Consider the following 21,047-nt stretch of genomic DNA (forward strand, 5'->3'; position numbering starts at 1 on the left):
TATTAAATACAGTAGTCAAAACCATGCCAACCTACATTTATTCAAGATATATTTACAGTGTTAATGAAAGACAAGAAAACAAAAGTGTTAAGACGTGCCGATTCTGCTCTATGTATGCGGTTAACGAGAGCCTTCGTCTGCAAGCTCCTCCCCCACCCTTCAGCGATCATATCAGTCACTATCATCTGAGTCCACGCCAACCCCTGGCCCAGAGCGACCAGCTGTAAGAGGGAACCATAGACACTGCTGCTAGGAGTGCATGCTGGGATTGTAGTGGTGCTGAGTGGCCAGCTCTGAAGCAGCGAGTGAAGAACTGACCCATCTGGTACAGGTAGAAACACAGACAAAGAGAAGGAAAGAAAAGACGAGTGCACCATTATTTGGTCCCAGAAGCACAGCCAGGCCACCAGTGATGGAAGGCGGAATGTATGACCCCTGAAGTGCCCCTAAAGCGACAAAGGCCCAGGTTCAAACCAACCCCTAGACCTAACCACTAAGCACTTCTAGTTGTGATTCTTGGAGTTTCTAGTCATTTTGGTTCATTAACTAAGAATCAGAGAATCAAGAAGAACTAGTACTAAAGGCTACAGGTCAGTTTGACACACGGCTATGAAGTGAGAAAGAAAGAGGGGTATCGTGGCTCCTGTGTTTCAGTTCTTGTTGAGGCTCCAGAGGGGGTCGAGGTTGCTCAGGGGGTCGTCTCCCCCCTCCTCGTGGAGGCCCTGGCCCTCGGCAGGCTGCAGGAAGCTCTGCTTAGTGACACGGTGCTTCCCCTTGCACCCACCACCCTCCATGGAGAAGGCCTCAGGAGTCAGAGAGGCCAGCAGCTCCAGAGAGTTCAGGGCTGGATCAGGGGTAACCTGGTTATTGGCTGTGGGGGGAGAGGAAGGGGCGGTGGTATCCACACCATTGGGTGGTGGGGACTGAACCTTCTCTGGGGAGGAGAGTGGGGGACTGAGGGAGGAGGGTTGGGTACCGCTGGAAGAGGGGTCCCGGGCGGGGGTGGCGGCTGGCTCTAGCTCTCTATCCAAGGGCAGGCCGGTGGGGGGTGTGAAGGGTTGGTCCTCTAGGCCAGAGGGGGCACCAATGTCAAGGACAGGGTCCATGGCTGGGTCAGTGGCACTGGGGGGCCGGATACTGAGTTTGGCGATGGTGGCCTGAATGGAGCTGATGGTCATGTCACCTCCCAGAACAATGTCCTGTTGGGACTCCTGGCGAGAGTAAGGCTACAGGGAGAAGACAATATTTAGACAGGAGGAAGCAGTAAAGCAGTAGCATAGAAGAGTTGGTTGTTAAGCAACAAAACCAACACGTGCACAACTATGGGGCAAAACAGACGGGGTTGGCTTAGATTGTTGACAGCATGTGAACTATATTTAGTCTCCAATGTTTATTGAAAACAATAAATGTGCACAATGAACACTTGTCTCATACATCATTACAGTTGTTGATTAGCTAGCTAGCAAATGTTTTGCCATATTGACATGAAATCAGTCAAAACACGACATGGTATCAATATACCATGTCCATGATAAATATACCATGATAAAACTAGCTGACACGAGTCACGATTCCCCACATTGCAGTTTCTTGTCATTGTTGGTAGCTATCTTGATATCCAGAATCACAACAACCCATGGAATTCTTGTGAGCATGGTTTTCGTGACGTTGTCAGCTAACCCATCTATAGGGCCTCTCAATTTTAGCTTACATCGAGTACCACCAAAATCTAAGCAAATACAAATTGTATATAGGACCATATTTACGACCTCAATCACCACTACTCACTATCCATTCAGGTTTCTGAGACCTTAAAACCTGAATGCCAAAAGGATGAAAAACTGGCTCAGTGAGAGACTGGGCTCACCTTGGTGGCAGCAGTGCTGGGTGTCTTGCTGCAGGGGGCGGTAGGGAGGTAGCCGTGTCTCTGGAGGACCTGCTCAGCGTGTTTCAGCACCGCCTCGTAACAGAACTTCAGGTGCAGCTGCGGACAGACACCAGAGAGGAGACACCTTGAAGAGCCATCACACCAACAAACAACATTGGCTCAATGCACTGGGAAAGTGACATGAGCTTTTACTAGACAACTTGCCCCTTATGAAACTGCACAGTTAACCCCTTGTAAAGCATGAGCTTGTTAGGTGTGCGTGTTCTTACCTTCTCCTGCAGCATGTTCTTCCTCTGCTGCCTCATCTTCTTGACCAGTAGAGGTAGGTCAGGGATGCTGTTCCCTGCCTCCAGCTCCTGTACCGCTGCATACAGCAGACAGAGGGCGCCAGTACGCCCCACGCCAGAGCTGGTCATGGAGAGAGACCGGGTTAGTGTCAATATTCACAACACACACACACTTTGGTTTTGATTAATCATCATTATGTTTGGTGATAGTAATAAAATAGCATGTGTGTGTTACCTGCAGTGCACAACAATAGGTGTGTGTAAGGGCCTCTGGTGCAGGTAGTATCCATGAACCTCCTGGATGAAGCAGATTAGATTGCTCTTGCTCATAGGAAGACCCCTGGGGGGAGAAAGAGAAATGGTATTCGTTAGCCAGATATTAATTTCCATGTATACAGTGGTTATTCAGTTGTTACTGTGTGGACTCACAGCTCAGGCCAGGAGGTGAACTGTAGGTGTATGACGGTGCGTTTGAGGCTCTGGTCACGGTATTGCAGGCCAATCATTCGCTCAACGTGGGTGGGCGTGGTCTTCTGTGTAGTCAGGGTGACTGTGATTGGTCCCTGAGCAAGCTGCTGGCCACGTTCTGTCGGGAAATAGCGCAAAACCTTTCCCTACGGAAACACAGTAAAGAAACCGACTAAGAGTTGGGGTTCTTTCAATAAATTACAATGCGTCAATCAAAATATGGACTGATAACTTCAAATTAAATAATACATGTGTTTTCACAGACGTTTATGTCAATAGTCTGGAAATAAATAAACCATCTAATCAAAGTTCTGCCTTATCCAATTCCTTACCTACCTTTGATTCCTTCTTGTGTAAAAAACAAACAGGTGGTACATCTACTACAGTAGTAAGCCTTTATGAGCGACCCCTAGAATGGCCCATTCCTTCTCCCTTCTGAGTGTGTTCATACCTTATCTAACTCCTGCTCTGAGACCAGCATGACCACCAGCGAAACCTTCTGCTCCCACACCATGAGCCAGAAGTCGGCGGCCGTGCCCGACAGCGGCGCCTGCGTGGCGATGAGGCGCGGGCAGTAGGGCGACAGCTCCTCCACATAACTGCCGTTGATGTAGTCGTCCTTTCCCGAGCGCAGCAGCACGCGGTTACAGTCGTAGGGCATCACGTCCTGGTGACGGTTCTTCATAGTGTAGCAGCGAGCGATGGCGATGGACAGCTGCCTGGCGTCCCTCTCCTGCCCCTCCTGGAGCTCCTTCCAGCGGGCATCTAGCGGCGAAAGACCACCTTCGTCAACCGACGGGCGCTCAAGAGACTCCACGGCCGACCGGAAGCGTTCGAGTTCGCTGCAGAGGCGGGCTATGCGTTCAGGGGCTTGGTACGGGTCGCCCTGGATCAGCCGAACGCCCTGGGAGCTCTTCTTGCGGCGCTCCCCGTCCTGAGGGTCAGCCTTGGTGGGTTGGAGGACATTGGCGGGGGCCTTGGGGCCACCGGGCTGGCTCTCTGGGCTGGAGGAGAGCAGGTCGTCTGTGATGGAGTTCTGGTGCGGGAAGAGGGAGGTGGATAAGGAGGAAGGGAGAGAGGGTGGACCGCCAGGGGTGGGGGCCGGGGAGGGCCTCTGGGGAGCCAGGCCTTGGGAAGAGGGGCCTGGGGAGGGAGAAGGGGAAGGGGAGGGCGAGGGAAGGATGCCGTTAGGTGGGAGGGCCACTGGAGGAGCTCCAGCAGTTGGTGGAATCATGTGCTGGGGAGGGGGCCGAGGTTGGCCCATAGAGGTGGGCTGTGGTGGGGCTCCAGGAGAGCCGTTCACACCTGGAGGAGTAGGGTACATGGTGGGGGTCATGGGGGCTACAGGCTGGGGAGCCTGGGACTGTTGGGGGGCAGATTGAGGCATTATAGGAGGCTGGTAGCCCTGTGGTAACTGGGGCTGGTAGACATGTTGGGGGGGTTGACCAGGGTGGGGCATCTGGGGCCCCTGAGGTGGGAGGGGGCCCCTGGGCAGGTAAGCCTGAGGGAGGTGGACATGATGGGGCTGAGAAGCAGGGGGCATGGACTGGTGCAGGCCAGGGGGCATGGGCTGGCTGGTGGGGGGCAGGTAAGCCTGGGAAGCTGGGGGCATCGGCTGGCTGTTAGGGGGTATCTGCTGGCTGTTAGGGGGCATCTGCTGATGAGGGCCAGGGTGCATTTGTGGATGCGGGTGTATTTTCTGGGCGTTGGGATGCATTTGTTGTTGTTGAGAAGGTAGCATCTGCTGATGAGGGTGCGGGGGCATCTGTTGGTTGGCAGGTTGCATGTATGGTTGGGAGACAGGGGGTATGGGCTGGGAAGTGGTGGGCATCTGTGGGTGAGGGCCCCTTGGGATCATGTGTGGGGGCTGTTGGGGCAGGTAGCCCTGTTGAGGGTGTTGAGGCTGATAGCCCTGTGGTAACTGGGGCTGGTAGCCATGCTGGGGTTGTGGCTGGGGCTGACCAGGATATGGCTGCTGATACTGGGGGGGCATGGGTGGCCGGGGCTGGTGCTGGGGGGGCATGTACTGTGGGTAGCCTTGCTGGGCCTGGGGTCGGGGCCCGGGCAGAGCCCTGGGGGCAGACTGGTAGCCAGGGGGCAGCTGCCCAGGAGGGTGTTGGTACTGATGCTGTGGATGTTGGTGTGGCACCTGGCTGGGCGCTTGCATGGGCACCCCAGGCTGGGGCATGTACTGTGGGTACACACCCATCTGTGGGGGAACAGCGTAGCCTGCAGAGACAGTAGGTGGGTGTGAGTTATAACTGGGGATGGGGGTCTGGATACTATCTACTGTAGTAGTGGAGGGACGAAAAGGGGCACGGGCAGGCCTGACTCCCCCAGTTTGGGGGGCTTGTGGCTGGGGAGGGCCATAGCCAGAAACAGGAGTCTGCTGGGGTGGTAGCTGAGTGAAGGGTCCGCGAGGGAAAGCCTGGCCGGGGAACTGGGGTGGGCGATGGTTTGGTGGGAACTGAGGGGTATAGAGCGGTGCCCCAGGCGCCCCTGGCCAGGGTAACGAAGCATTGCCACCCAGGTTGGCACCAGGAAGGAAAGCCTCAGGTCCCGGGCGAAGGACAGAGTGTAGGGAGGGGTGGTCGGGGGGTAGACTACGGAGCTCGTCAGGCAGGTCTCCTCCCAGGCTCAGTATAGCAGCGTTGATCTGGGCTAGCTCCGCATCCTCCAGACTAGAACAGGCAGAGTCCACATCTGAGCCCACCTTGGACCCCAGGGACGGTTTGGCTGCAGTGGGCCGAGAAGGGGGATTCTTCTGGGTCTCCCTGTCCAGCACGGCCTTCCTCTCCTCCTCCCTGGCCTGACACAGAGTCTTAGCTCGCTCCAGCAGGCGGGAGGACTTGGTCTCCAGGTCCTCGTAGAACTCCTTCCCCTCCTGGGACTTCTTCATCAGGTCCTCGTAAGCCTCGTAGGACGCCACCAGGGTCTGCACCGTGCCGTTCCACCTGAGAGTTGGAGCGAGAGAAAGGAAGGAGGAGAGGAAAAGAAAGGGAGAGGTGAGAACTTCTTCAGTAACAATGACATGATGCTAGTGCTTTACGTATCTAGTGTTTCCAGTGGAAACCATTCCCTATATTGGCCCCTTCCCTATGACCTTGGACTGGAACAGCGTCAAAGTCCTTTGACCAATAGTACTGGTGTCCCACTAAAACCCTTCCCAAGCCCTTGCTCACTTGTGTTCCGTCTCGGCGAGACCCTTGCGGACCGAGGCGTATTGCACGTTGGCTTCCGTCAGAGCCTTGAGGATGTTCTCCTGGGCAGACAGGTTCTGGTCGATGTACACCTTCACCTGCTCATACTTCTTCAACTGCTCCTCAAACAACCTCTATAGAGAGGGAGAGGAAGGGAGGGGGAGAGAGAGGCAAATGTTACATATAGTGTGTTAAGAGGCATGCGTTAGTCTAGAATTTCATTAACATCAAACCCACACACATTGTCCTGTACCTTCATGTCAGTGCGCTCGGTAGTGACCAGGGAGGAAGTGATGTCGTCCTGCTGGATGAGGTCACGCAGCTGTTTCTCCAGGGTGCTCCTCTGATCCCTCATCTCCTGCACCTTACCCAGGATCCTCTTCATGCACTGCAGCCCCGCCACCTCCTCTGTAGGAACATATATATATATATTTAGAAACACACTCCAAATGACACCACAAACATCATAACTCTTTTCCACTTTCCTATACCCACCCTGGTTGAGTTGGGGCCTCGGCAGGGCTTCTCTCAGGGCATCCAGTGGTCCCCCCAGCAGCCTCAGGTTACTGATGTGCAGGTTCATGGCTCTGTGAAGCTCTGTGTTGGTGAAGCTGGCCTTTTCATGGGCCTCCATGTACTTCTCCAGGTCCCTGCGGATCTCAGCCAAGGTCTGGGCATGTGCCTGGGGGTGCAGCTCCGCCGCGGGGCCTCCTCCTGCCGCCTCTTGCAGCGCCCGCACCCCGGCCGCGTCCTCCTCCAGCACGTCCCGGATCTCCCTCAGAGACGCCTCCACGTCCGTGAACACACCAGACAGGACTGAGGCAGAGAGACACAGGGATAGTATCGAAAAGCTGTGTGCGTATGTGTGTGTTTGACATGTGTATGTGTGTGTCCCAGGCCAACCACTCACCCTGCATGGACTGAATGAGGCTCTTGACGGTGTCTGGTCTGACACTGAGCGCAGCACACTTCTCCATCAGTACAGGGGGGATGTGACTGTACATGTCCAGGTTATCTACTGAGTCTGGCTCCAGACCCAGAGAGTCCATAAACTGCCTGTAAACCCAGAGCTAGATCAGTAACCACACAAAGTCACTATATTAAATCGTAAAAGGCGTACCTAGACGTCACAAATACACACACAGCCCCTCCCACTCACTCTAGAGTCTCATTCCTGCTGTCTATCTTGGCCATGATGTCCCGTAGCAACTTGGCCTTCTCTTCACTGTAGAGAGAGGAGGCCTCGTGGGCAGCCATGGGCACCAGCTTGGCAAACAGGTCTGGGCCTGTGACACTGGGATCAGTTGGGTTCACGGGCAAGGCCTTCACCAGGGGGGCACCTAGAGAAGACATGATGACAATGAAAATCCAAATATAGTATATGATATGCAGGAGAGGTTGTGTGTGAGGATAGGTCAGGGTTCGATGTTACCTTTGACAGAAGCAAGAGTCTCCAACGAGGGGACAGTCTCATGGTAGATGAAGTCATTGTCTTTCTTGGCAGAGTTGAACCTACAAGGGACAGGGGATAAGGAAGAGCAAAATAAAAAAAGGAGAAGAAGGATCAGAGAGAAACACTTCAGCAAGAGTGCCACTGTTTGAGTGACAGAGTGTGTGTGACTGTCTACCTATCTCAAAGGGTAAAGACTGTACCAACCTACCCACAATCATAAGTGAATATACAGTAGGGAATATAGCTGCTTACTTTCCCCCTATCACGTCCATGGTGAACTTCAAGGCCTCCTGCACACTGTCCGGCTGACCCTGTTCCAAACAGAGAGATTGAGGGGAAGGAGCATAAAGACAGTTACTTTGTCATTGTAAGCTTGATAACAGACACAAAAGAAACCATTTCAGAAGGCCAAATCGAAAAGGTTACACAAAGAGTCAATTGGAAGGTGACTGTACCTTGGCCAACTTGATGGCTTCACTGAGTTTGTCTAATGAGCTCTGCAGGTAAGCCAGCTGTTAAAAACACAAAGATACACAGCTTTAGAAAAAAATAGGTGTATAAGGAGAGACATTGGTATGCATGTAGATGAACGGAGGTATGCAGAGGAATATACACAGGGGAGTAGGGATAGTCAAGAAGGTGATATACCCGCTCTCCATATTTCTGTTGCTCCTCAGCCTGCTTCCCCATATGCAGCTGAAAATAAATATGTTATTCAATAACAGAGTATCCGTAAACCAAATTGAGAACACATTCGATATACACTCCCTCACAACTGAGTGTCCTGTCTCAAACTCACATGGGCGATGGAAGCAAAGTAGGAGATCTTCATCTGTACTAGTTTCTTCCAGTCCTTCTGGATCTTACCCAGCATGGAGGCCGTGTCAGAGTTCTCCAGAGCCCTGCACGCCTCCTTATAGTAGTCCACCACCTGCACCAAGCCAACAACAGAACAGTCACACACCTGGGTCGTACTCATTAGGGCACACCGTAGCAAAACGTTTTGCAACAGAAAACAATTCGTATTTTCTTATTGGACAAGTTCAGTTAGTCCCTCCCCGTTTGATGCCTATTGAGAACGACCCTGCTCTACGGCAACTATGGTCTAGAGGGTGTTATCATGCCCTGCTACTACGTCATGTGTTGAGAGTAGAGAGATTTACCTGAGCACTGATGCGGGCTACAAGGAAACTCTTCCTGTTGTCCAGCATGGACTTCTCCAGGAGACACTCTTGAGCCTGACCCTGAATGGAGACAAATAACCATGAAGTAAGTAAGTAAGTAAGTAAGTAAGTAAGTGAGTGAGTGAGTGAGTGAGTGAGTGAGTGAGTGAGTGTGTGTGTGTGTGTGTGTGTGAACACGTGCATGTGCGAGTGTGCGATAGTTACCAGCATGAGGTTGATGTTGAGATTAAGGATCTGGTGACTCATGTCCACGCTGAAGTTGTGGCTGAAGTGGTCCCTCAGGTAGGAGAAGGCCCCCGCGGAGCACTGGAAGTGTGTACATGACACCTTCATCCCCTAGAGGGAGAGAGAAAGGGGAAGGGAGACGGAAGGGAGTGAGGATGGAAGTGAGAGAAATAGACAAAGGGACATATTGAGTTTCAGAAAGAGGAGGGCAACACAATGGATGTCAGTGTGAGATGTCATGGAGAGAGAGGTTAACGTGGTAGAGATAGACGGCCATTGCTTCTGCCCACCTCTTCGGACACCCTGTTATCCATGGCTCCCAACATGGAGTGGAGAGCACCTACAGAGAAGATAACATTATGGCAATCAGGACATTGCTGTTTGACGGATGGTTTTGCCCTCAGTGCTGATCTAAGGTCAGTTTTACACTACACCATTCAAATGGTTCAACTCACCCAGGTTGTAGAGGATGCAGGCTTGCTCATAGCTGATGTCATCATGAGTGACTGTTTTTCCAGAAAATATTTCTGTCCTGGTAAGAGAGAAGGAAATTGTTGACACTGTTTTGCATACATGAGGGTGTGGTGTGTGTCTAAAGTTGAAGTCGGAAGTTTACATACACCGTAGCCAAATACAATAAACTCCGGGGTTTTTTTATTTTATTTTTTTATACAATTCCTGACATTTAATCCTAGTAAAAATTCCCTGTCTTAGGTCAGTTAGTATCACCACTTTATTTTAAGAATGTGAAATGTCAGAATAATAGTAGAGAATTATTTCTTTCAGCTTTTATTTCTTTCATCACATTCCCAGTGGGTCAGAAGTTTACATGCTACCAAATAATAATTGAGTGTATTGCCTTTAAATTGTTTAACTTGGGTCAAACGTTTCAGGTAGCCTTCCACAAGCTTCCCACAATAAGTTGGGTGAATTTTGGCCCATTCTTCCTGACAGAGCTGGTGTATCTTAGTCAGGTTTGTAGGCCTCCTTGCCCGCACACGCTATTTTAGTTCTGCCCACAAATTTCTATAGGATTGAGGTCAGGGCTTTGTGATGGCCACTCCAATACCTTGACTTTGTTGTCCTTATGCCACAACTTTGGAAGCATGCTTGGGGTCATTGTCCATTTGGAAGACCCATTTGCGACCAAGCTTTAAATTCCTGACTGATGTCTTGAGATGTTGCTCCAGTATATCCACATAGTTTCCCTCTCTCATGATGCCATCTATTTTGTGAAGTGCACCAGTCCCTCCTGCAGCAAAGCACCCCCGCAACACGCGTTTTAATGACTCCAACCTAAGTGTATGTAAACTTCCGACTTCAACTGTACATGTATGGGCCTGTCTGTTTTTGTATGTATTATGGATCTCCATTAGTTCCTTCCAAGGTAGCAGCTTCTCTTCCTGAGGTCTAGCAACATTAAAGCAGTTATATACAATTTAAAAAACATTACAATACATTTCACAACAGATTTTTACTATACATGAAGTGTGTTCCCTCAGGCCACTACTCTACTACCACATATCTACAACACAAAATACATGTGTATAGTGAGTATGTTATCGGGTGTGTGTGTGTCTGTGCCTATGTGTGTCTCTTCACATTCCCGGCTGTTCCATAAGGTGTATTTGAAATCTAATTTTACTGCTTGCATGAGTTACTTGATGTGGAATAGAGTTCAATGTAGCCATGGCTCTATGTAGCACCTCCCATAGTCTGTTCTGGACTTGGGGACTGAAGAGACCTCGGGTGGCATGTCTTGTGGGGTATGCATGGGTGTCCAAGCTGTATGCTAAAGGTTTAAATAGAAAGCTTTCAACATTCAACATGTCAATGCCTCTCGCAAATACAAGTAGTGATGAAGTCAATCTGTCCTCTACTTTGAGCCAGGTGAGACTGACATGCATATTATTAATGTTAGTAAGTCTCCGTGTACATTTACGAGCCAGCCGTGCTGCCCTGTTCTGGGCCAAATGTAATTTTCCTAAGTCTCTCTTTGTAGCACCTAACCAGACGACTGGACAGTAGTCTAGAGCCTGTAGGACCTGCCTTGATGATTGCATTGTTAAGAAAGCTGAGCAGTGCTTTATTATGGACAAACTCTCCCCATCTTAGTTACTGTTGTGTCAATATGTTTTGACCATGACAGTTTACAATCCAAGGACACTCCAAGCATCTTAGTCTCCTCAACTTGCTCAATTTCCACATTATTCATTAGTTGAGGTTTAGGGTTAAGTGAATGATTTGTCCCAAATACAATGCTTTTAGTTTTTTTAATATTTAGGACCAACTGCTTTCTTGCCACCCATTCTGAAACTGACTGCAGCTGTGTGTTAAACGCTGCAGTGATTTCACTTGCTGTGGTTGCTGACGTGTATAGTGTTGAGTCATCAGCATACATAGACAAACAGGCTTGACTCAGAGCCAGCGGCAGGTCATTAGTAAAGATTGAATAATAAGGGGCCTGTGTTCTGTTATACAGGTAACTCTCGATCCACAATATAGCAGGGGATGTAAAGCCATAACACCAATGCTCCATCTAAGCTGCGCGCGTGTAGACCCAGAACTGCCATGCAGAAATATCAGCCCACAGAGAGAAGCACGAGAGCAGCGGCCACCAACCGGTCAATCTCCAAGACATTCCTAGTTGATTGCCAAACATTTCCGTAAAAAAACCAACGATAAAGCCTTGTGTTCCTATTTTTTTGTTTTAGTCTTGGGCTGTTGGCGGTAGGTGCACTCGATTCAGCTGCCCTGTGCGCCGGGTACACGAGCTGTTGCCATTCTGAACCATTGCATGTGTCTGAAAGTATAAAATATGCCTTTCCTGCGGACCCAGAGAGCAAATTAAGTGCACTATCGGCCTACCGCTGGCCAATCGGATGGCTCAGATGACCGTGTCTGCAGTAACGTAGCACGGCATAAAAGAAAGCCACAGAAAGTTGATACTGTGACATTTCTAAACATTTAAAACTATGAGTAGAGAGAGACTGTCAGCGAATACAGCAAAGAGATGCTGTTTTTATGACTGAGTTTAAGTTCTTACTCAGCACTGTCAACACTTTGTATTCAACACTTTTATGAGCCATTAAATGCACGTTGTTCCTATTTCCACTCAGCGCTACAACAAGCACTGCAGCAGTAACGAATGAGTAGGAAAGTATCTATAGGCTTGCGTTGTTGTTATTATTATTAGCGGCTTGGGTCTTTTTTAATTTCAAGGAATATTTCACTTTCTCTGTTCAACATGACTTTGTGCATGAGGCAGAAATAATGCGGTGCGAGTCGAGTTTCGCCAGCTGGAAGACGGTGTCCCTTTTTGGTCAGTGTCAGTGGAGGAAAGGGACAGTGGAGGGATGTTGAGAGGCGGACCCTCAGTCTGCTGCTCTCTCCCTCCGCTGAGACTGACCATCAGATGCAGGCACCATCAGCCCCCCCAAATTTGTTTTAAAATGTATTTGTTTTTAGTTGCCTGAACAACAATGCATTGGCAGGGCAATTCAAGCAAAGCCAATATGCAGTGATAATGTATTGGGCCTATAACTTACTGCACAAACCTCATTGTTACAGAACTGTTTTTGATTGTTGCATAGGCTTAGATTTTTTTTTTAAACATGACTTTAAAAAAATGTGAGTAGTAGATCTCGGCTTGAATTTTGACTCAGTGATCTTGACTCAGACAAGGTTGGTGACCACAGTTCTAGAGTTTTCCCTGTTAACACTATCAACGTTTCCATTTACCGTGGAAATTGTGATCGAATCAATGCAATATTACCGAAACTATGCAAGAGATTTTGTTATAGGCAGAACGCATCAGAGTAGGATTCAATTGCATTGCCACGCACTACTCAGCCCGTACTCTACACAGACCGGTGCGGTATAAACAATCAGAGCTGCAGTTAACCTATATGCAAATAGATCATTGCCATATATGGATATGTGCCATTTACTTTGAACTGGACTGCGTTTGCAGCATGAGCGGTCGTGAGTAGATGCGCTTCATTTGAGGTCAAAGTAAGAGCTGCTGTAGCCATGTGTGCACATTTTGTTCATATCCTTTGCTAGTTAGTGAGTTATTAGCCCAGTTATAGATCATTTGTAGTCAGCAATAGGGGAGGGATTGCTTCCTACAAGAGCACAAAACATATACATTTCTAGACGTCTTTGAAAAGCGAGTCAGGTAAAGAGCTTTTTTTTATGTCTTAAAGGGGCAGTGTTGTATTTTGAAACCGGCTTGAATAACCTAAGTAGCCAATAGGCAGAGGGTAGAATAATTTGTCTGATTCTCTGTAATAATGGTATGGGAATAATAATGTATTTTGTAAAGTGGTTTCTTGCATCAAACAATGACATTTTCAGTCACCTCCTTGTCTGAAGGACAAGTGGATAAACAGGTTGATGTCAAGCCCTGCACTTTTTTTTCAAAAGTCTCATGGAATGTAGGCCTACATTGAGCACCACACATTGGCTGCTACGTTAGGCTGAATGATAGAACAGCCGTTTCCACGTTAAAATGTTATGGGATGCATTTTCTCCATTGTTTTGATGTTAGGCTACTCTGGTTGGTCTACAGACATTATGATCAAATAGCCATAGTAGCCTACTTGGTCACTGTTAAAACTGTAACTTAAAGCGGGTACAGCCTCCGTGTTCACAGTAAACGTGTGCTGGAAGTTGCACAGAATTTTCACAACGTTCAGGTTTACGTTAAGCAGACCTGAAATTTGCTCAGTGCCGGAAAAAAATGTAGGGAACATTACATAACGCATACGCTTTTCCAGCAGCAGATTATTACAGATAACGTCAAAAGTTGCACTGAAGACTAACAAAACAGGTCCCACAATCTGTTTACTACTTATTATTTTATTAGCCAATCATCAGTGATTTGTGTAAGTGGTGTACATGTTGAATGCCCATCTCTATAAGCGTTTGAAAATCTGCTATTAATTTGTTTATCGTGAAATAGCATTGTATCTGGTCAAACACTATTTTGTTCCAAAAGTTTACTAAGGGTTGGTTGGTAACAGGTCAGCTATTTTAGCCAGTAAAGGGTGCTTTGCTATTCTTGGGGAGCAGAATGACTTTTGCTTCCCTCCAGGTCTGAGGGAACACACTTTCCTGTAGGTTTAGATTGAAAAGATAGCAAATAGGGGTGGCAATATCGTCCGCTATTATCCTCAGTAATTTTCCATCCAAGTTGTCAGAACCAGGTGGCTTGTCATTGTTGACAGACAACAACACTCACTTTACAGAATTACAATGCTCGTCTTTCATGATTTGGTCAGTTATGCATGGATGTGTAGGTTCAGAATTTGTTGTTGGCATGTCATGCCAAAGTTTTCTAATCTTGCCAATGAAAAAACGATTTAAGTAGTTGGCAATATCGGTGGGTTTGTGATGAATGAGCCATCTGATTCAATGAAGGATGGAGCTGAGTTCGCCCAAAATGTAATGTAAAGTGATCCAAACCTTTTTACTATCATTCATCTTTGTTTCATAGTAACTGTTTTTCCAGAAAATATTTCTGTCCTGGTAAGAGAGAATGAAATTGGCACCTGAGGGTGTGGTGTGTGTCTACGCGTATGGTAGGGAGAGCTTATGAAAGTGTGTGTGTGTTTGCTCATACTTTATTTGGATAGTCCAGATTGTCCATCTGTAGATGCTCTGTAGATCTGTTCATAATCAAATGCTTGCTACGGTTACAGTTAGGGATGGTTCAGAATAAGGGTTAGGGTAAGAGTTAAAGTTAGGGTTAAGTTTAGGGTTAGGATAAGGGTTAATGTTAGGGTTAGTAGATAGTCCATCTGTAGATGCTCGACAGACTATCCAAATAAAGTGTTACCTTGTGTTCTTCCGGTCTTTCCGTAGCTGTCTGCGAGTTTATGAAAGCAAGTGTGTGTATGATAAGGATCTCATGGGTAAGGGTGTAAATATAGGGCTCCTATGTGTACTTCATTGCCTCATACCATGAGATGGGTACTGCTGCTTCCTGCCCAGGCCCCAGAGGCACACGGCTCTGGAGGTAGTGCAGCTGCCCAAAATACTTCCTCAAAATGCTGCAGCCCTCAAAGTCCCGCGTCACATTCACCGCACCCTGCCACAAACACTTACTTATTATATGATAGAAAGAAAGTGCAGTATATGACCAACATAACAAATAAAATCACAACATATGATATTTGCATAGAACAACTCGCTCAGTCCCAGTTCATACCTGTCTCAGTGTCTCCAGCTTCTTCAGCTGTTCATTATAGCTGTCTGGATTCTCCCCATAGTTCTTCAGGATGAACTGAAAGGACACAGGGAAAGCAGATAAGAGGGGCCATTGGGAGCACAGCAAATAACCTTTATTTAACCAATAAGGTCTATTCATTCATTCATCTATTCACACCACCTCCTCCATGCTTCACGGTGGGAGCCACACATGCGGAGATCATCCTTTCAAGAAGAAGTTTGTTGTGCTTCTTATAGGCCTACATTTTCCTCTAATCAACTCTCTAAGCCTACTCTGCGTCTCACAAATACTGTGGTTGGAACCAAAAATCTCAAATTTGGACTCATCAGACCAAAGGACAGATTTCCACCGGTATAATGTCCATTGTTCGTGTTTCTTGGCCCAAGCCAGTCTCTTCTACTTATTGGTGTCCTTTAATAGTGGTTTCTTTGTGGCAATTTGACCACGAAGGCCTGATTTCATACAGTCTCCTCTGAACAGTTGATGTTTACAAAATTATTCAGACCCTTTACAGTACTTTGTTGAAGCACCTTTGGCAGTGATTACAGACTCGAGTCTTCTTGTCTGCACTGGCTGGGCCCTTCAAGGACATTCAGAAACTTGTCCCGAAGCCACTCCTGTGTTGTCTTGGCTGTATGCTTAGGGTCGTTGTCCTGTTGGAAGGTTAACCTTCGCCCCAGTATGAGGTCATGAGCGCTCTGGAGCAGGTTTTCATCAAGGATCTCTCTGTACTTTGCTCCGTTCATCTTTCCCTCGATCCTGACTAGTCACCCTGTCCCTGCCGCTGAAAAACATCCCCACAGCACAATGCTGCCACCACCATGCTTCACCGTAGGGATGGTGACAGGTTTCCTCCAGAAGTGACACTTGGCATTCAGGCCAAAGTGTTCAATATTGGTTTCATCAGACCAGAGAATCTTGTTTCTCATGGTCTGAGTGTTCCAGTTGAAAATTAATGGGGTCGTAACTTTTGGAAGTGGTGTAAACCCTACGATAGAAGTACCTGGCCTGCTTCTCGCTAATGTCAAACGTAGGAAAGTGCCCAGCTGGGCGTATTTTCTTCACCTCACACAGTAAGCCAACAAAGACCTTTTTGTATCCATTCAAATTATTGTGACGGTATGCGAATACTTCGTTTGAATGGTTTTGTGCGTCGAAATAGGAACTGTATTTTAAAAAATGTAGCTATATGCAGAAAAGCCAACAGACAAGGTCTAGGTAGGCATATCAGTGGAGGCTGGTGGGAGGAGGTATAGGAGGACGAGCTCATTGTAATGTCTGGAATGGTATGACTGGAACAGTATCAGACATATGAAACCTTTTGTTTGACTCTGTTCCAAAAATTCCATTCCAGCCATTTACAATGAGCCCGTCCTCCTATAGCTCCTCCCACCATCCTCCTCTGGCCTATCTCTGTTAATGTTGTGCCAATACGAAAAAGCAACACATCGTCTCCAACCTGGCATTTCCTAATTTGTTGATAAATATAAGTAATCTAAAAACAATAATGAAATGCCATGATAATAACAAAGTTATGTTAAAGTGTACAAACAGAGTTGTGATCCCCCCTGAACGGTTATGTCGGTGACCGTGTACATTGGCCTGGACAATTACCATAACCTCAAATTCCAAGATAGCCACAGTCCTACTAAAATGTCAATGATCTAAAAATGCTTCAATTGTTCTAACTTAGACCCTATTTTACATGATCTGAGGTTTTGATGTTGTGCCCACCATCGGTTGAGACACAACATGCTCTTGAATACAGGGTGGGTGTCATGTTTGGCTGATAATTGTACTAACATTTGAATCCAGTTTTTACTTTCAAATGGTACCATAAAGATGGTTGGAGGTCCACATATCAAATAATGTTGACTTGGGAATCTGTTGCACATTTGTGGCCTGCTGGAGGTCATTTTGCAGGGCTCTGGCAGTGCACCTCCTTGCACAAAGGCGGAGGTAGCGCTCCTGCTGTTGGGTTGTTGCCCTTCTACGGCCTCCTCCACGTCTCCTGATGTACTGGCCTGTCTCCTGGTAGCACCTCCATGCTCTGGACACTACACTGACAGACACAGCAAACCTTTTTGCCACAGCTCGCATTGATGTGCCATCCTGGATGAACTGCACTACCTGAGCCACTTGTGTGGGTTGTAGACTCCGTCTCATGCTACCACTAGAGTGAAAGCACCGCCAACATTCAAAAGTGACCAAAACATCAGCCAGGAAGCATAGGAACTGAGAAGTGGTGTGTGGTCACCACCTGCAGAACCATTCCTTTTTTGGGGGTGTCTTACTAATTGCCTATAATTTCCACCTTTTGTCTATTCCATTTGCACAACAGCATGTGAAATTTATTGTCAATCAGTGTTGCTTCCTAAGTGGACAGTTTGATTTCACAGAATTGTGATTGACTTGGAGTTACATTGTGTTGTTTAAGTGTTCCCTTTATTTTTTTGAGCAGTGTATATACAGTGGGGCAAAAAAGTATTTAGTCAGCCACCAATTGTGCAAGTTCTCCCACTTAAAAAGATGAGAGGCCTGTAATTTGCATCATAGGTACATTTCAACTATGACAGACAAAATGAGAAAAAAAAATCCAGAAAATCACATTGTAGGATTTTTTATGAATTTATTTGCAAATTATGGTGGAAAATAAGTATTTGGTCAATAACAAAAGTTTATCTCAATACTTTGTTATATACCCTTTGTTGGCAATGACAGAGGTCAAACGTTTTCTGTAAGTCTTCACAAGATTTTCACACACTGTTGCTGGTATTTTGGCCCATTCCTCCATGCAGATCTCCTCTAGAGCAGTGATGTTTTGGGGCTGTTGCTGGGCAACTACATCTATTTTTGTTAAAAAATACATGTTTAATAATCAATGATGTGTAGTTTTGGAAGGATGTCTTAGTTGATACATTTTTTGATTTTGTCAGACGGATTATTGTACAGTTATTTAAATCTGGTAAGTGGTGGACAAAATTTGAATAGTACTGACATGACTACATGACCAAATGTATGTGGAAACCTGCTCGTCGAACATCTCATTCCAAAATCAAGGGCATTAATATTGAGTTGGTCCCCGCTTTGCTGCTATAACAGCCTCCACATTTGGGAAGGCTTTCCACTAGATGTTGTAACAATGCTGCAGGGACTTGCTTACATTCAGCCACAAGAGCATTAGTGTGCTGACGTTGCTTACAGAGGCAGTTTGGAACTCGGTAGTGAGTGATGCAACCGAGGACAGGCGATTTTTGCGCGCTTCAGCACTCGGCGGTCCCGTTGTGAGCTTGTGTGGCCTACCACTTCGCGGCTGAGCCGTTGTTGCTCCTGGACATTTTCCCTTCATAACAGCAATTACAGTTGACCAGGGCAGCTCTAGCAGGGCAGACATTTGACAAAATGACTTGTTGGAAAGGGGGCATCTTATGACGTTCCAACGTTGAAAGTCACTGAGTTCTTCAGTAATGCCATTCTTTTTCCAATGTTTGTCTATGGAGATTGCATGGCTGTGTGCTCAATTTTATACACCTGTCAGCAACAGGTGTGGCTGAAATAGTCAAATCCATTAATTTGAAGGGGTGTCCACATACTTTTGTGCGTGTGACTGTGTATATATTGCTGACAGGTGTATAAAATCGAGCACACAGCTCACTAATTTATATATATATATATATTATATATACACACAGTGCATTCTGAACATATTCAGACCCCTTTTTCCACATTTTGTTACGTTACAACCTTATTCTAAAATGGATTAAATAAAACACTCTCAATCTACACACAATACCCCATAATGACAAAGCAAAAACAGGTTTAGAATTGTTTGCTAATTTATCCAAATAAAAACAGAAATACTTTATTTACATAAGTATTCAAACTCTTTGCTATGAGGCTTAAAATTGAGCTCAGGTGCATCCTGTTTCCATTGATCATCCTCAATATGTTTCTACAATTTGATTGGAGTCCACATGTTTTAATTTCAATTGATTGGATATGATTTGGAAAGGCATACACCTGTCTATATAAAGGTCCCAAAGTTGACAGTGCATGTTAGAGCAAAAACCAAGCAATGAGGTCGAAGGAATTGTCTGTAGAGCCCAGAGACAAGATTGTGTCGAGTCGGAGATCTGGGGAAGGGTACCAAAACATTTCTGCAGCATTGAAGGTCCCCAAGAACACAGTTGTTTCCTTCATTCTTAAATGGAAGAAGTTTGGAACCACCAAGACTCTTCCTAAAGCTGTCCACCAAGCCAAACTGAGCAATCAGGGGAGAAGGGCCTTGGTCAGGGAGGTAACCAAGAACCCGATGGTCACTCTGACAGAGCTCCAGAGTTCCTCTGTGGAGATGGGAGAACCTTCCAGAGGACAACCATCTCTGCAGCCAGACGGAAGCCACTCCTCAGTAAGAGGCACATAACAGCCCGCTTGAAGTTTGCCAAAAGGCACCTAAAGGACTCTCAGACCATGAGAAACAAGATTCTCTGGTCTGATGAAACCAAGATTGAACACTTTGGCCTGAATGCCAAGAGTCACTTCTGGAGGAAACCTGGCACCATCCCTACGGTGAAGCATGGTGGTGGCAGAATCATGCTGTGGGGATGTTTTTCAGCGGCAGGGACAGGGAGACTAGTCAGGATCGAGGGAAAAATGAACGGAGCAAAGTACACAGATCCTTGATGAAAACCTGCTCCAGAGCGCTCAGGACCAAAGACTGGGGCGAAGGTTCACCTTCCAACAGGACAACGACCCTAAGCACACAGCCAAGACAACGCAGGAGTAGCTTTGAAATGTCCTTGACTGGCCCAGCCAGAGCCCGGACAAGGGGAAGAACTACTTCAAGGTCTCAGAGTGAGTGACGTCACCAATTTGAAACGCTATTAGCGCGCACCCCGCTGACTAGCTAGCCATTTCACATCGGTTACACTAGTCTAAACAATGGAACTCTATTATTCTCTCTTCATTCCTCTCTGGGCTGTCTTTCTCCTTCTTTCTATTACTTTTCCACGGACTGTTATGCTTCATTTTCTTTCCAGATAAAATCTGTCGCTGCTATAATAAAAATCGTAACCGTCATTGAATGTCATTGACAAAGGTTGCTAGAAAATTTATCTGGGACTAAGGCAGCAAAAAAGAAGAACCAGAGAGGGCAAAAGTCCTCTAGTAATATCTGGAGCATGAGGCGGAGGAGGAAGAAAGGAGATTGGATAGTAAGGCATTAGACGTCATTGTGGTGGGTGTGTTACTTTGCAATATTTCTCAATAAATATTGTGAGGGAGAATTTCCTCAGACATATGTTATGATGACTAGGGCAGAGTTTTCCCTGGCCGGGGCAGATGACCAGAAAAAACTCCTGGCTCTATGACCCTTCACCTAACGTTACTCTGCTGTTCTCTAATTTTAACTCATTCCAGCACTAATTTCTGAATGTCTTGGCTATTTTTCACCATGTCCCCCCCCCTTAATGACAACTGACAGGGGTGTGAACATACAGGATTCCAACCTGCCAGACTTGTCTCTATATCAAAGCAAACTGGTTCAGAGTGAATGTGACAATGACATCATTATTTTAAAGACTATTTATTTGTTGTGACTGGGGTATCTGACACATTAACTACATGTTGACATAAATAGCTAACTAATTATCAACTTAGCTAGCTAACTGTAAACAAAGGCGATTGTCATGGCTGACACAGCTAACCCAATACTAGCTAGCTAACTACCTTTACTTGATGCGTCAGGCTAATAACAGTCTAGATGTGCTCGATACTTATGATTATTTTACGTAATCCTTGTCTGCTTCACTTCCGATCTCAACCGCCCGACAGTGCCCGGTTGTCCCACTCCCTCACCCATCTCACCTGCCTCACCGACGGGCTGAACTCGAACTCCCCTGCCTCTTTCAGATCCAGCCAGATCATTGGCATACGGGGGACCGCCTCCATCGCGGCCAGCGACTGAACCGAGCCTGAGTTAAAGTGACTTCTATTTAAATTTCACTTCAGCAGTTTTGAATTCAGTGGATTTCTAACTATATTGTTTCTTATAATACCCAAACTGTGTCACGTCTCCATTTACACTTCAACAGGAAACGATGGATGAT

General features: G+C 46.8%; 1 protein-coding gene across 1 annotated transcript; it reads right to left on the reverse strand.

Moving 5' to 3' along the window:
* Nucleotides 1-21: 21 nt before the first annotated feature.
* Nucleotides 22-20,890, reverse strand: LOC129837935 (tyrosine-protein phosphatase non-receptor type 23-like). The gene is made up of 23 exons (XM_055904519.1): nucleotides 20,806-20,890; nucleotides 14,920-14,994; nucleotides 14,672-14,799; nucleotides 9,161-9,237; nucleotides 8,996-9,045; nucleotides 8,685-8,816; nucleotides 8,460-8,540; nucleotides 8,096-8,227; nucleotides 7,945-7,992; nucleotides 7,752-7,808; nucleotides 7,549-7,607; nucleotides 7,276-7,355; nucleotides 7,003-7,183; nucleotides 6,754-6,899; nucleotides 6,339-6,659; nucleotides 6,097-6,251; nucleotides 5,826-5,977; nucleotides 3,095-5,597; nucleotides 2,605-2,789; nucleotides 2,411-2,515; nucleotides 2,158-2,296; nucleotides 1,868-1,984; nucleotides 22-1,226 (listed from the first exon to the last, which is right to left on the reverse strand). The coding sequence occupies exons 1-23, from the start codon at nucleotides 20,887-20,889 to the stop codon at nucleotides 651-653; spliced, it is 5,583 nt and encodes a 1,860-aa protein (XP_055760494.1). The 5' UTR covers nucleotide 20,890; the 3' UTR covers nucleotides 22-650.
* Between the last annotated feature and the right edge of the window lie 157 nt (nucleotides 20,891-21,047).

Source organism: Salvelinus fontinalis, chromosome 38 (assembly GCF_029448725.1).
Source record: "Salvelinus fontinalis isolate EN_2023a chromosome 38, ASM2944872v1, whole genome shotgun sequence".
NCBI lineage: Eukaryota > Metazoa > Chordata > Actinopteri > Salmoniformes > Salmonidae > Salvelinus > Salvelinus fontinalis.

Excerpts from the sequence above, each read along its gene's own strand:
- LOC129837935 (XM_055904519.1), bottom strand. The coding sequence starts at position 20,889 with ATGGAGGCGGTCCCCCGTATGCCAATGATCTGGCTGGATCTGAAAGAG. Across the intron at positions 8,817-8,995 it reads ATAACAGGGTGTCCGAAGAG|GGGATGAAGGTGTCATGTAC; the intron begins GTGGGCAGAAGC and ends CTCTCCCTCTAG. Across the intron at positions 2,516-2,604 it reads TTCACCTCCTGGCCTGAGCT|GGGTCTTCCTATGAGCAAGA; the intron begins GTGAGTCCACAC and ends TTCTCCCCCCAG.